The sequence below is a fragment of the Apis dorsata genome, unplaced genomic scaffold, assembly GCF_000469605.1.
Source record: "Apis dorsata unplaced genomic scaffold, Apis dorsata 1.3 scaffold_161, whole genome shotgun sequence".
NCBI classification, from domain to species: Eukaryota; Metazoa; Arthropoda; class Insecta; order Hymenoptera; family Apidae; genus Apis; species Apis dorsata.
In genome coordinates this window covers 564,363-576,619 of record NW_006263450.1, presented here as the reverse complement: position 1 = coordinate 576,619, position 12,257 = coordinate 564,363, and the positions used below count along the sequence as shown (strand labels likewise).

Here is a 12,257-nt window from a genome sequence, read left to right as displayed (position 1 = left end):
TTTTTTTTTTTTTTTTTTTAAAGAAGGACCCTTCTTCTTTGAAGAAAAGAGAAGCCGGAACGTCCCAGTTTTCTTATCCACGTTCAACTTTCATCGCGCTTTCATCACGACGAATTCGAATTACAAATTCACCCCCTCGAATTACTTTCACCCCTTGGACTGTTAATTTTGATTAAGAAGAAGAAGTAGAAGTGTCCAAGAAGGATTTCGATTTTGATCGAAATTTTGTGAATTTTTGTCTCCTCCTCCTTTTTTTTATTTTCATAATTTAATTATTTTAGGAAGAAATGAGGAGATATAGACGCGGATTGATGAGTGCAAACGGATAAATATTTATTTAAAACGATGGTGAATATTTCAACAATTTAATTACGAAATGGTGAGACGACGATGAATACTTCAACAATTTAATTACGTAATCTAATTAAAGTTTGTAAGAAGGTAATTCAAAGGTAATTTACATTCGAGCCAAGATCTTAACTTATTTATAGAAGGGTGGCGTTGTCGATTGATCGAAGTGCAAGCGGATGGAAGTGAAATATATATTTACTTACGCTATAGAGGAAGAGATTCGTCTCGTATTCCGTATTCTTCTTCTCGGAATTACCGCCGCCCACCATGGAGTCGCCATCTCCACCAGCGCCGCCGCCATCGCCTGCAAGTAAGAGAAAGATTTTCTTCGTATTTCTTACGTAATTGTTGCAAAGAGAAAAAAAAAAGAAATTTTCTCTTCCTTTCGAGAAAGAATTGAATATCATTGATCGATGTGCAATGTCGAAAGAAAAAAATATGTAAATGTTGTTGAAATATAATATCGAAAAAAAAAAAAGAAAAAAAAAATAGTGAACGATTTTAAAAGAATTTGTTTTATTTCTCGAAGAAACTTCTCGATGATCCGAATGGATCAACTGGATATGGATACAATTTATTTTTCTATTGATTCGAATATCTGTTTAATAGATTGGCAAAGTTTTAATAGAAATACAAGAGTGGGAATGGGAAACGTTTTGGTTAAAAAGTTTTAATAGGCGTCGAGAGGGATAGGCGCATTGATAGTTTGTTTGCAACACGAGAAATTGACTTTTTCACCGTGATATGTTTTTTCTCTTCCTCCTCCTCCTCCTCCTCCTCCTCCTCCTGTCTTTTTCCTTTCTTTCGAACCGCAACTGCGAATTGGATTTCGATCGACCGTTTCTTTTTCCGCTCGTGAAACGATTTACACAAAGAAATAAAAAAAACTTTCTCTATTTTCTACTTTTAATTTAAATGTTGGTAAAAGTTGGAAAATCAATTTTAGTTTGGAACGACGATAAGTTATTTTTAATCGAGCGTTGGTGTAAAAAATTGGTGTAATATTGAAGTATTTTTAAGGATATATTTCGCTTGTAATTTCGATGTTGAGAAGAATCTGATTTGGATAAGTTTGGTTTTTGAATCAAATGGGTTATTAGTAGTTCGAGTCGAGCATTAAGTCCTTACATGTGAAAAAAATAATTTTTAACAGGTTTATCATCAATACAGAATTTTGTAAACGTCGTTAGACAATAATTCGATAATCCAGTTTCATTCGAAAATCGAAAGATTAGTAGTTAGTAGTACAAGTCAATCGATTGACCGCCATCGTAATTCTAATTATCTCTTCCCTTTTAAATCCGTCAATTAACTTCTAAAAATATCTGACTTCAAAATAGTAATGAAAAAAAAGAAGGAGGGAGGGAAAAAAGGAAGGCCTTGAAAAAAAAAAAAATAATCTAATTGGAATAGATGCACGGAAAAATTCCTCGTCCATTGCATTCAGATTAATACATCGATCGGATGCAGCAGAGGTAACAAGAGTCCGCAGAGGCGTCTCGACGTGCTTCGACGTCGAATCGACGCCCGTTACTACCGCGACCACGTATTTCTTCTCCCTCAATAACGGATTACGTTCGAGCACGTTTCAATCCAGCCTCACATTGTGAATTCCACGAATATATTCTTCTTCCCTCCCTTTGACGTTGCGACGAACGTGGTTTTCATCTAGTTACCGTAAGGTTAACCATTATTGGCAACACTGCATAGAAAAACACGCGAGAGAATACAGATTCCAATTGATACGATTTTTCTGTGTAGAATTAAAAATTATTATAATGTAAAAAAGTTAAAGAAAAAAAATTACACTATTTTTTTTTTTGTATCTTTAAGTAAAATAGACTAGACTTTCAGAAAAAATTTATATCAGATTTGTTTTGTATTAGATGTTCTTATATAATTTTAATAAATAGAATGTCTTTTTGAGATATTAAAAAATGTTTTAAACGTTTAATGATTTCGAGAAGAAATTAATTTTTTAAATGTAATTCTACATTTTTTAATACAATAAATAAATTTAGCAAGTTATTCTCTGTAAAAAAAACCTATTAGATATGTTTCATTATATTTAATTATTTTTAATTTTTAGATTTATATAATTGACTCGTGGATTAAAAATTATATAATTCCATTTGAAGAAATAAAAGTTAACCTTTATAAATTCTTTTTACCTGTATATCTACAAAAGAATGAATATCATATAGCCCATTCAATTTTTATTCTAAACATTTTTTTAATATCATGAAAAATAAACGAGATATTCCATTATATAAAATTATACGAGATACTTGGTATATTTCTGAATGACAGAGATAAATATAAAAAGGTATACTATCGAAAAATCCTTCATTGTCATTCAAACACCAAATAACTATATTTCATCGAAAATATCGTCGTCTTAAAAAAAAGATTATCTCTTCCTTAGGGAATTTCTGTCCGATTAAATGAACGATCAAATAGCAGAGCGAAGCTTTCTTCACGCGGAGATTGAACATCCCTATTCGCTGCATGTTTTCTTCTCTCGCTCGTTCCCTAGGGGAAAAGTTATGAGAAAATAAAGACTCGACACCGAAACGTCAAGCGTCGAAAGAAAGCTGTAAATGGAAATTCCTGTCCCGCAAAAAAGGAATTCTTTCCTGATCCTCCTTTGCCTGGTTAAATTTCTATTACATAGGTTAACCGCTCCATAGGGAAAAACACTTTTTCCGCTAGAATAATTTGATCGTTATGATAACGAGATTCTTGAGCAGATCTTGGCCTCGAGAATGATGAAGCAATTAGAAGAGAGGGACTCGATATTTGAAACAAGATGCAACGTATACAGGGACAATTGGGTTGCATTGTAGCAAATCATTTAAAACTAGGCCAGTCAATATTAACTTGCTGATTTGTCTCTTTGTTCCTTTGTCTTTATCCGCTCGTTGCGATATCCTGATATCTGTAATGGCATCGGGATCGTCGAAGAAAATTCGTTTTGATCTTCAAATTTGATCTTCTCCAATCCTAGCTAGTTTAATCTAGTAACTTTTTTAACTAATTTAGTAACAATCGAATCAAAATTCAAAATTCGAATTGTTTCTTTATTTCACGTCGTGAAGTTGGATCTTAGAATTGAATTTATAAGTTTTTAACGGTACGTTGGTCGAATAACAATAGAAATGGAATAAAATCGAAAAAAGAAATAGAGTAGATGGCGCATCGGAAGAGATGGCCGGTGCTGATTCGGCCAGTTTGTTTCCGCTCTTCTTTTTGTGCCGGTGCAGCAGTTTCTTCGAGTGAGACAGGAGGGAGAGACACGTGACAGAGTACACCGAAGAACTGTATACACGATTGTATAGAAAACGCTTCGATTTGCTTTTCCAATTCCCCCATTTTTTGTTCTTTTGACTTTCCGTCGTTTCTTTATTGGTCAAACCTCTCGAGAGTCTCGATTCTTTCGAACAACACGTTTCGACTATCCAATTTTATACCCGCTTCTTCGAATCCTTGAATCAATTTTTACAAGAGAATGAAAATTCTCCTTCTCTCTTGTCTTTTATTTTTCTTCACGATTTATTTTACTTTCAATATTATTATTTCGAAATACAAATGTTTCTACTTTATTTTAAAGTGATGAAAATAATAATTTTTGGGTTTAAATTGATTTAAGCTTTAACTTAAGGAAGGATTGATCGAATGAAGCTGCAAATTGAAGGAACAATCTCGCGGATGCTGACGATACCGTCTTGCGGTTACTCGAAATTCACTTACTTCTCGTCAGGTGCACTTTAACTTGGCACGAAACACCGGCAACCATAATTTCGAGCTCAATAGGATCTTTCGTGCAAATCGTTGCGAAATCAATTCAATATCCAATACAGTTTCCAAAAGCTTTGGCCATTGTTTCCAGCGGCCCAATCGCAAAACTCCAAAGGTAATTAAATCGAAAAAATATCGAAAAATTTTTCTAATACTAACCATCTTTTTTTATTAAACTGTTGCATATACGAAATCCCCAATTTTACACTTTTCAAAAATAAACGACTAAATGTATCAATAATATTTACCGTAATTTAAAACTACTTAAATATTATCAATTGTAATATACAGAGAAACAAATTGTATAAATTGCAACGAATTATTAACTTTAACGTAACATCGAAACATTTATCGATATATTTTCGTTAATAAATCTCAATCAAAAAAACTCTTCGATCAACCAATTCTGACAAACTTGACATCGCCGCAATAATGACGTCCAAGAATGCACAACAACACCTTCATTAAAGAGCACGACACCATTTAACTGCAGTTTCGAGTTTCACGCATCCCTAATTATTTTAATGGGTAGATATTTGCTACCTTCCATTACGCTCCTGGCCGCGAACCACCGCGTTAAAATCGATCTCGACTGCGAGCCGTGGAGTGGCGTGGCGTTCGAGATCTGGCTAATTACCATGCATCTGCTCGTTATCGGCCGAGACACCGAGTAAACACCGAGAATGGCCGTAAGGTATGCGGGGCAGGTGGATTAATTAGAACGTGAATTCGAATGGAAAAGGGGTATCGGTCGGTCGATGTTTACGATATTAATTCCACATTCCATCGTTTGTACACATCATCGAATACACGAATTTGAAATATATATACAACAGGAATCCTTTTCAACGTTTTCATTTTGGGGGATATTTGGACATGTTGATCGCTGCAATGGAAACGCGAACGGTCGATTTCATATTAGCATAATGTTTGACTCGCAATTCGAAATAATCCTGTATTGTAAATTTGTGAAGTTCTTCGCTCTCTGTGATTTTATATTTCGATTTTTCGATTGATTCGAAAAATATTGACGAATCATCGTCGAGAGGAATTCGATCGATTTTTATATTAGGTTATAATAAATTGCTTGGTAATAAATGTCGTTTCGATGCTAATCGGGAAGTTCTTGGATATTAAGACGAGAGTTAATTTGAGTCGATACAATTTTATTGATTTCAATTGTCTTTGTAAGTAACCGGTTTGCTCTCGTTTTATTCTCGATCGGTTTAATTATGTTTACGCGGAATTTGATAAATGGAATTTTTATACGATAAATATAGATATTTCGATTTTGATAAATTCTCGAAATATTTTGTAAGAAAAGAATAAATACGAAGATTCAATAGGATTTTCAATTTCAATTGTCTTTGTAAGTAATCGATTTTATTCTCGATCGGTTTAATTATATGGAAATTGATAAATGGAACTTTTATATGATAAATATAAATATTTCGATTTTGATAAATTCTCGAAATATTTTGTAAGAAAAGAATAATAGAAGATTCAATAGGATTTCCAATTTCAATTGTCTTTGTAAGTAATCGATTTTATTCTCGATCGGTTTAATTATATGGAAATTGATAAATGGAACTTTTATATGATAAATATATAGATATTTTGGTTTTAATAAATTCTCCAAATATTCTGTAAAAATTGAAAAATTGAATGAAATGGCTCGCGTGAAGATTCAATGGGGTTTCCAGGGCGGGAAGTTGTGCAACCGCGGGAAACTTAATTACGTTAAGAAGCGTAGAGAGAGAAAGAGAGAGAGAGAGAGAGAATAACAGGAAGTGTCGTCAGTGTAAACACTTGGATAGGAGCGAGCAAGTTACCCTAAGTGGCTGAACTCGCGGAGAACGGGCTTCAAACGCGATTAATTCACCGACACGTCTTACATTCCCAATTCTTAATTGATTCTGCCTTCGAGAGCCAAGTTTCGGGACTTGTACGTATATATATATATATATATATAAAACTTTCCTCCCTATTTCTTTATTCAATATATTTGTTTATGACAATTTTCGAATTAACAAGAGAAAAAATTGTTTCTTAGAAGAAACAAGAGCAAATAAAGATTCGATTCATATTCATTTAAAAGAAGTTTCCAAAAAATTTGTTCAATACTCTTCTTTGATAAGATAATACATGATTATTCGTACGAATGATTAATTTTTCCTTACAAAATGAAAATATCGTATTGTATGTTCGTCCATGTTCGAATCAAAATGATTGAATTCGTATACGTATATGTTAACGATCGGCTTCACCAAACGGTCCCAAACTCGCGCGAATTTTACACGTGTACAACAAGAACAACAAGAACAACAACAAGAGCAACAAACTTCCCTTCTACCTATTCAAACACGGATTTTCGGTGTGGAATAGTTGGAAACTTGGTCGATCCGGGCTCAACCGCAAGCAACCAGATTTTCACGCGATTACCAACTTCCCAATCCCGAGAATAACTACCATCCAATCCCGATAAACCATCCATATTTAAAGATTCCAATTTTTCCAGTGATGGTTAACAATCTGGTTTTAACAATCGAGCCTCGAATGTCTCGAGGGAACGAAACGGAGGGGGGTAAAAATGGCGATGATTCAACTAAACCGGAGCATCGGGTCAGGGGACGGATGCGATTCTTCGAAAGATTCGAGCCAGATACGAGATCGAGCAATTGGAACGCGAACGATAACGAGTGGGGTGGGAGTTTGGTTGGGTTGGAGAATTTGAAACTGGTGAGGACATTTGCCAAATCGGTGCCAGACCGGCGGACCGATGGCCCACAATTTCTCAGCGCTGATCCGCCACGAGAATTAAGCAGACGATGCACCACGGGCTTCGTAAAAGTTTCCGCTTGCTTTCCTTTTTTTCGGCCAAGTTCTCGGGATTATTGCTTAGAAGTGGTTAACCCTTTCCAAGGATCTCGTTCGAAATTTCTTTGGTTCGATTAATGAGGATTAAGTGGAAAATGCACGCTGAAGTTATCCTTTTTTGACCAAGTTTTCGGAATTATTGCTTGGATTAAAAATAATTAACTCTTTCCAAGGATCTCGTAGACTCGTTTCGAAATTTCTTTGCTTCGATTCGTGATGAGAATTAAATAGAAAATGCACGGTGAATAAAAGTTATCCTTTTTTGACCAAATTTTCGGAATTATTGCTTGAACTAAAAATAATTAACTCTTTCCAAGGATCTCGTAGACTCGTTTCGAAATTTCTTTGGTTCGATTCGTGATGAGAATTAAATAGAAAATGCGCATTCCTTTCCCAAGTTTCGATTATATATCAAAACTGGTTAATCCTTTGAAGTCATGGACTCGATATTCTGTTTTTATTCTGAAAAGGATGCAGTATGCAAGTAAAAATTTCGATTGCCTTCCTTCTCAGAATTCAAAATCAAGTTTCAAAAATTATACTCTTGTACTCGATCAACTTTCTGAAGTTACGTGAAAAATCTATTTCGACCATTTTTCAAGGGAGAAGTTTTAATATACGTATATAAGCTCGATTCGATATTGCAAGTTGATTGGAGCGTGACAGATTTGATTGGCCTCCTCCCGCCCTTCTACGATTGCGCGGAATCCGCGTAATTACGTAATTATACCCCGTTAAATCGAATCGGTTTAAACCGGACACGTTCGACGTGATCCGAATGAGATCCGAAAGATTCAGATCGAACGATCGTTTCTCTGCATTCTTATTTTATTTATCTCCTTATAATTGAGACAGTGACGCGTATTCGCGTCGAATCAAAACAAAATAAAATCAATAATCTCCACTGTTTCCAACGAATATAAACAAAACACTCTTCTCCTCTCTTTTCTTCTTCTTCTAACCTAATCTAATATTCACATCATTTTCGTTCACATTCTTATCCACTTCCTCTCCAGTCGAAGCAAACCTCTCTCATAGTAAATTCTTCCTCTCCAAAAAAAATAAAAACCATATCCTGTTTCAAATCGAAGATCGCACGTTCTCAAACGTCTTCAAACATCTTCAAACATCTTCAAACGTCTTCAAACATCTTCAAACATCTTCAAACAACTTCAAACGCGTTTAAAAACGATTGAGATTGGAAGGTGAATGGACGGGAATGGCCGCGCTCTGCAACGAAGGGGATGTGTGCGTGTGCGTGCGCGCACATCACAACCTCGAAATGGTAACAATGGCGGGCGTGTCCCGGCTGGTCGGTGGCCCAATTTCTCGGCTCGGTGGGACGACGATAAATCAGCTCGCGGCGCGGGATCGTGGCGGCGGCAACGGCGTCGCGACGATATTATTCGGCATTTCAACATTATTGCGACGGCAGTCAGGTGGCGATTATTGGTATTCGGTTGATTTACGCCGATCCTGGTGAGAGGGAAATGGCGAACGAAATGGCGTTTTTTGAAATCTTGGTTGAAATGATTGATGGACGAGATGAAATTGATCGTGAACGTGGGATGAGAGTTTTTAGAATTTTTGGAATTTTTGCGATTGGTACGAGGAGTCAGGATCATTCGCGAATTTTTTTTTATTATTGATCAGATTTCGTTCTGTTGTTGATCTTTCTTAGGTCGAACTTGTCTTATTTAATTATGCAATTTACGCAAAGAGGAGGGAAAGAATCGCTTTCGATCGAATACCTAGACATAGGATAACAAGGATTTGGTAAAGAGAAATCAGGCAATGATTACAATTTACGATTAAATTTTAAAAGAAATAAAGATGAGATGTGAAAAAAATAATTTTTGTGGAAAAATATTCTACGTCCGATGAATTGAGCGTAGAAGCGTGACCATGAGCTGTCTAAATACGTGTGTTAAGGTGTGTTAAGCTCGAGATAGTAAGAAACGTCACATCGTGAAGCATCCTTACAATGGAAACTACTTAACCCTCCGTTCGCCCTTGTCCTAATCTCGTCTAAACGCGCCCAGTACACGTTTTTCGTCGTCGGAAAGGCCACTCGACCGGAGCCAGATTTGGTTGAATCAACGGAATGCTGACTTAAATCGACTCTTTGAAACTCTTTCTAACCCATCCTTTGAAATTCCTTCAAAATTGCATATTCTTGTGTATGTAAAATTAAAATTTGTATTTATGCCAAAATTCGTATTATTCCATCATCAGAAGTAGAGGTATCCTGTATTAGAAGAATTGTTATGTTAATCTGGTGCAAATTTTAATTAATTAGTTTCAATTAGGATTTTTATTCATTTTTTCTTATTTTTTAATTCTTTGTGCTATGAGATTATGTCTATAATATTATTCTTTCTCGAGAAAAAAATCCGGCAAAGGTTTATTAAGAATGAAAGTTAAAATTATGCAGATATTTTTCATAGAAAACATTGTTATTTTACAACAGTACTAGTATAATTTTTAAAAATTAAAATTAACCAAATTTTAATTAATTCAATACAAATTTTCCTCTAAGACTCTTTGTTAGTTTAATAATATTAATAATTTTATATATTCTCTCATTGTAAATTTTGAATAAATCAAAATCCAATATCTGATATTTTTCTCAATCAAAGAAATGAAAACTGAACAACATAAACTGAATTTTTCATTCAATGCACGAAAAAAAAAAAAAGAAATCTTCGAATCTATTCAAACCGTATCTCATCCTTGAGAATTGTGCAAGGTCCGCGATATCCTTTTAACAGGGATCGATCAGCCACTCGAGCGATGGCAAATTCGATTGGATCAACAAAGTGCTGGTCCCCCGCAACCCCTAAACGAGCTCGTTTTATTGCATCCCCTCATAGACTGGAGTTAATAAATATTCCACAAAAACTGTCTATTCCACAAAATCGAATAGCTTCTTTTAATCGAATCAATAGAATTTTTTTTGAATTCGTCATTCAAACGAAAGGAGACGAAAGGAGAATATTTCACGAGAGAAATTTGACGTTCGCGTGACATGGATTAATTCGCGAATTTCAGTAGAACAACTCGAGTGAGAAACTGTTTGTTCCCTAATTTCGTTAGATTCGACGAAATGACGACAAATGGCCAACCGTTGCCTCGTCCGTTGATCAAATTAATTTATGATCTCTCCGCTGAACTTGCTTGAGAAACTGTTCAACGAAGAATTTCATTGTGCATGGACTGTTAGCGGCTGCGGCTTGTTCGTTGAAATCTGTTTGTAGAAGGAAAATAGAATTAGCAATGAAATTTGAGCGAGAAAAGTGAAGGCTTCTTTAAATTAAATTCTATTTTTTCCTTGTCAATAATCGAATGAAAAAAGTGTATTAAAAGTGTGTAATGAATCATAAGAAAAACAGTATATATGATATGAAGAAAAATAATTTCGTAGAATTTCGTGCTGGCGAACCCCGGATCGGGGTCTACATGTCTTTCGTCAAGGCGTCCAAAATTATACTATATGTGATGTAGTGAATAAATTCTTAATTCTGGTTCAATCACAATTCAAAGTTCTCTTTATATTTTATCAAACTATATATAGAAATAGTAAAAGAAAAAGAATACTAATAAAATATTGACATTCTACCTGTTGTAGAAATGTAAAGAGATAAAATTGTGTAACGTACTCCTTACTGGAAATTAGAGGAAATCTCTAGGATGGAAAAATTTAGTTTGTTTGCCTGCATCATTGTTTACTCTTACGAAGCCAATTCACACGAGACTTGCAAAATGTTATTATTACAGGCTTGCATAAACTTCTTCATTGTTCTACGAGACTTAAATGATTTTATTTACTCATCGAAATATTGAATTATCGTTGTTTGCAGTGGAATTTCGAAATGAAATAAAAATTCGTTTCGATAAAGATGTAAAAATAATATTTTTATAAAAAAATTCAATTTTTGAGAGAAATCAAAAAAAAAAAAAAAATAGGAAAATTAAGAAAAGTTGAATTCTCTACGAATAATTTCATTTTCTTGAAGAAAAATAGAGAAAAATCTCTCATTTTTCTTGCCAGAAATTTTCAGAGACTCGAGATATTTTTTTTACAAAATACTTGATACACGAGTATGAAACGTTAAATTTTTTTCTCTTTCTTTCTAAAATTCTTTCACGTTTTATTTCTTTAACTCTTTTAATTTTCCTTCTCATATAACGAGCCGATCATTAATTAAAGTATTCTTCTTTTCTGCTTTCTCAGTGGACTATAAATCATACAAAATAATAGATACAAATCTCACAAAAAAAGAAATAGTCTGTTTTTTTTCCTATCTCTGAGGGCCTCTTAATCCATTCTCTTTAGCAACAGCTGTGTACAGCTTTTCTTTCTGTTACGCCTCTGTTTTAATAATCTTCCACTCTCTTTTACTACGCCTCTCTGCCATTTTATGCGTGCCCAAATCTTCTTTTCCTATCCTGATACGAAGCAATCGCCTGGAATATCCAACGACTGGAATAAATAGGGGTAAAGTGCTTGGACGCTCCCCTGATATTTTAAATTCTATATCTATGTCAAAAAAAAAAAAACCACAGAAAAAACGCACGATACAAAAAAATTTATACACTGGAATCGAGAAAAAACGAGATATCTCATAGGATTCCGTGCTGGTGAACCCCGGATCGGGGTCTACATATCTTTCGCCAAGGAGTTCTCCCGATATTATTAAAATTACCTTACATTACATAAAACAAATTACCATAATCTACATTATTACCTATATTATTTCCACCATTCCATCGATTCCATAAATTTATTCTAAAATTGAGCGCTATGAGGAGAAAAACTCTCGTTATAATGATAATTTTCTTCGTCTCTATTCATTTTGAAACACCTCTCCAATATTTTATCCTTAATGTCGCTTTATCCTTAATTTCACATTTCGAAAACGAAAAAGAATTATTGATTCCAATTTATTCGAACCCCATCCCCCTTATTTCCATCGAATTCGTATCTCGCAAAATGATTTTTGGATCCGTTTAAAGGCCACGAGGAAGGAAATGAACGCGCGCGCACGATAAATGAATTGGGTGACGCGCGTCCCATATTCGGCTCGCATAAATTCACCGTGAAATAAACTCTTCCGGCCGGGATGTTTTTCCATCCGCAATTTCGACGATTTACCGAGGTCCACGGGTTTCGCGCCGCGTAAATTCCGTCGTCTCGCGGAATCTGCTCGCCGCCGTCTCCACGCTCGTAA

General features: G+C 34.8%; 1 protein-coding gene across 7 annotated transcripts in view; it reads right to left on the bottom strand.

Moving 5' to 3' along the window:
- The window catches only part of LOC102674871 (solute carrier family 12 member 6), a 146,675-nt gene that overhangs the window by 10,446 nt on the left and 123,972 nt on the right, over positions 1–12,257 (bottom strand). For all 7 annotated transcript variants that reach the window (XM_006613664.2, XM_006613666.2, XM_006613667.2 and 4 more), the window contains one exon: positions 555–655. In XM_006613664.2, the coding sequence (XP_006613727.1) occupies positions 555–655 (101 nt within the window). The remainder of the gene's footprint in view (positions 1–554; positions 656–12,257) is intronic.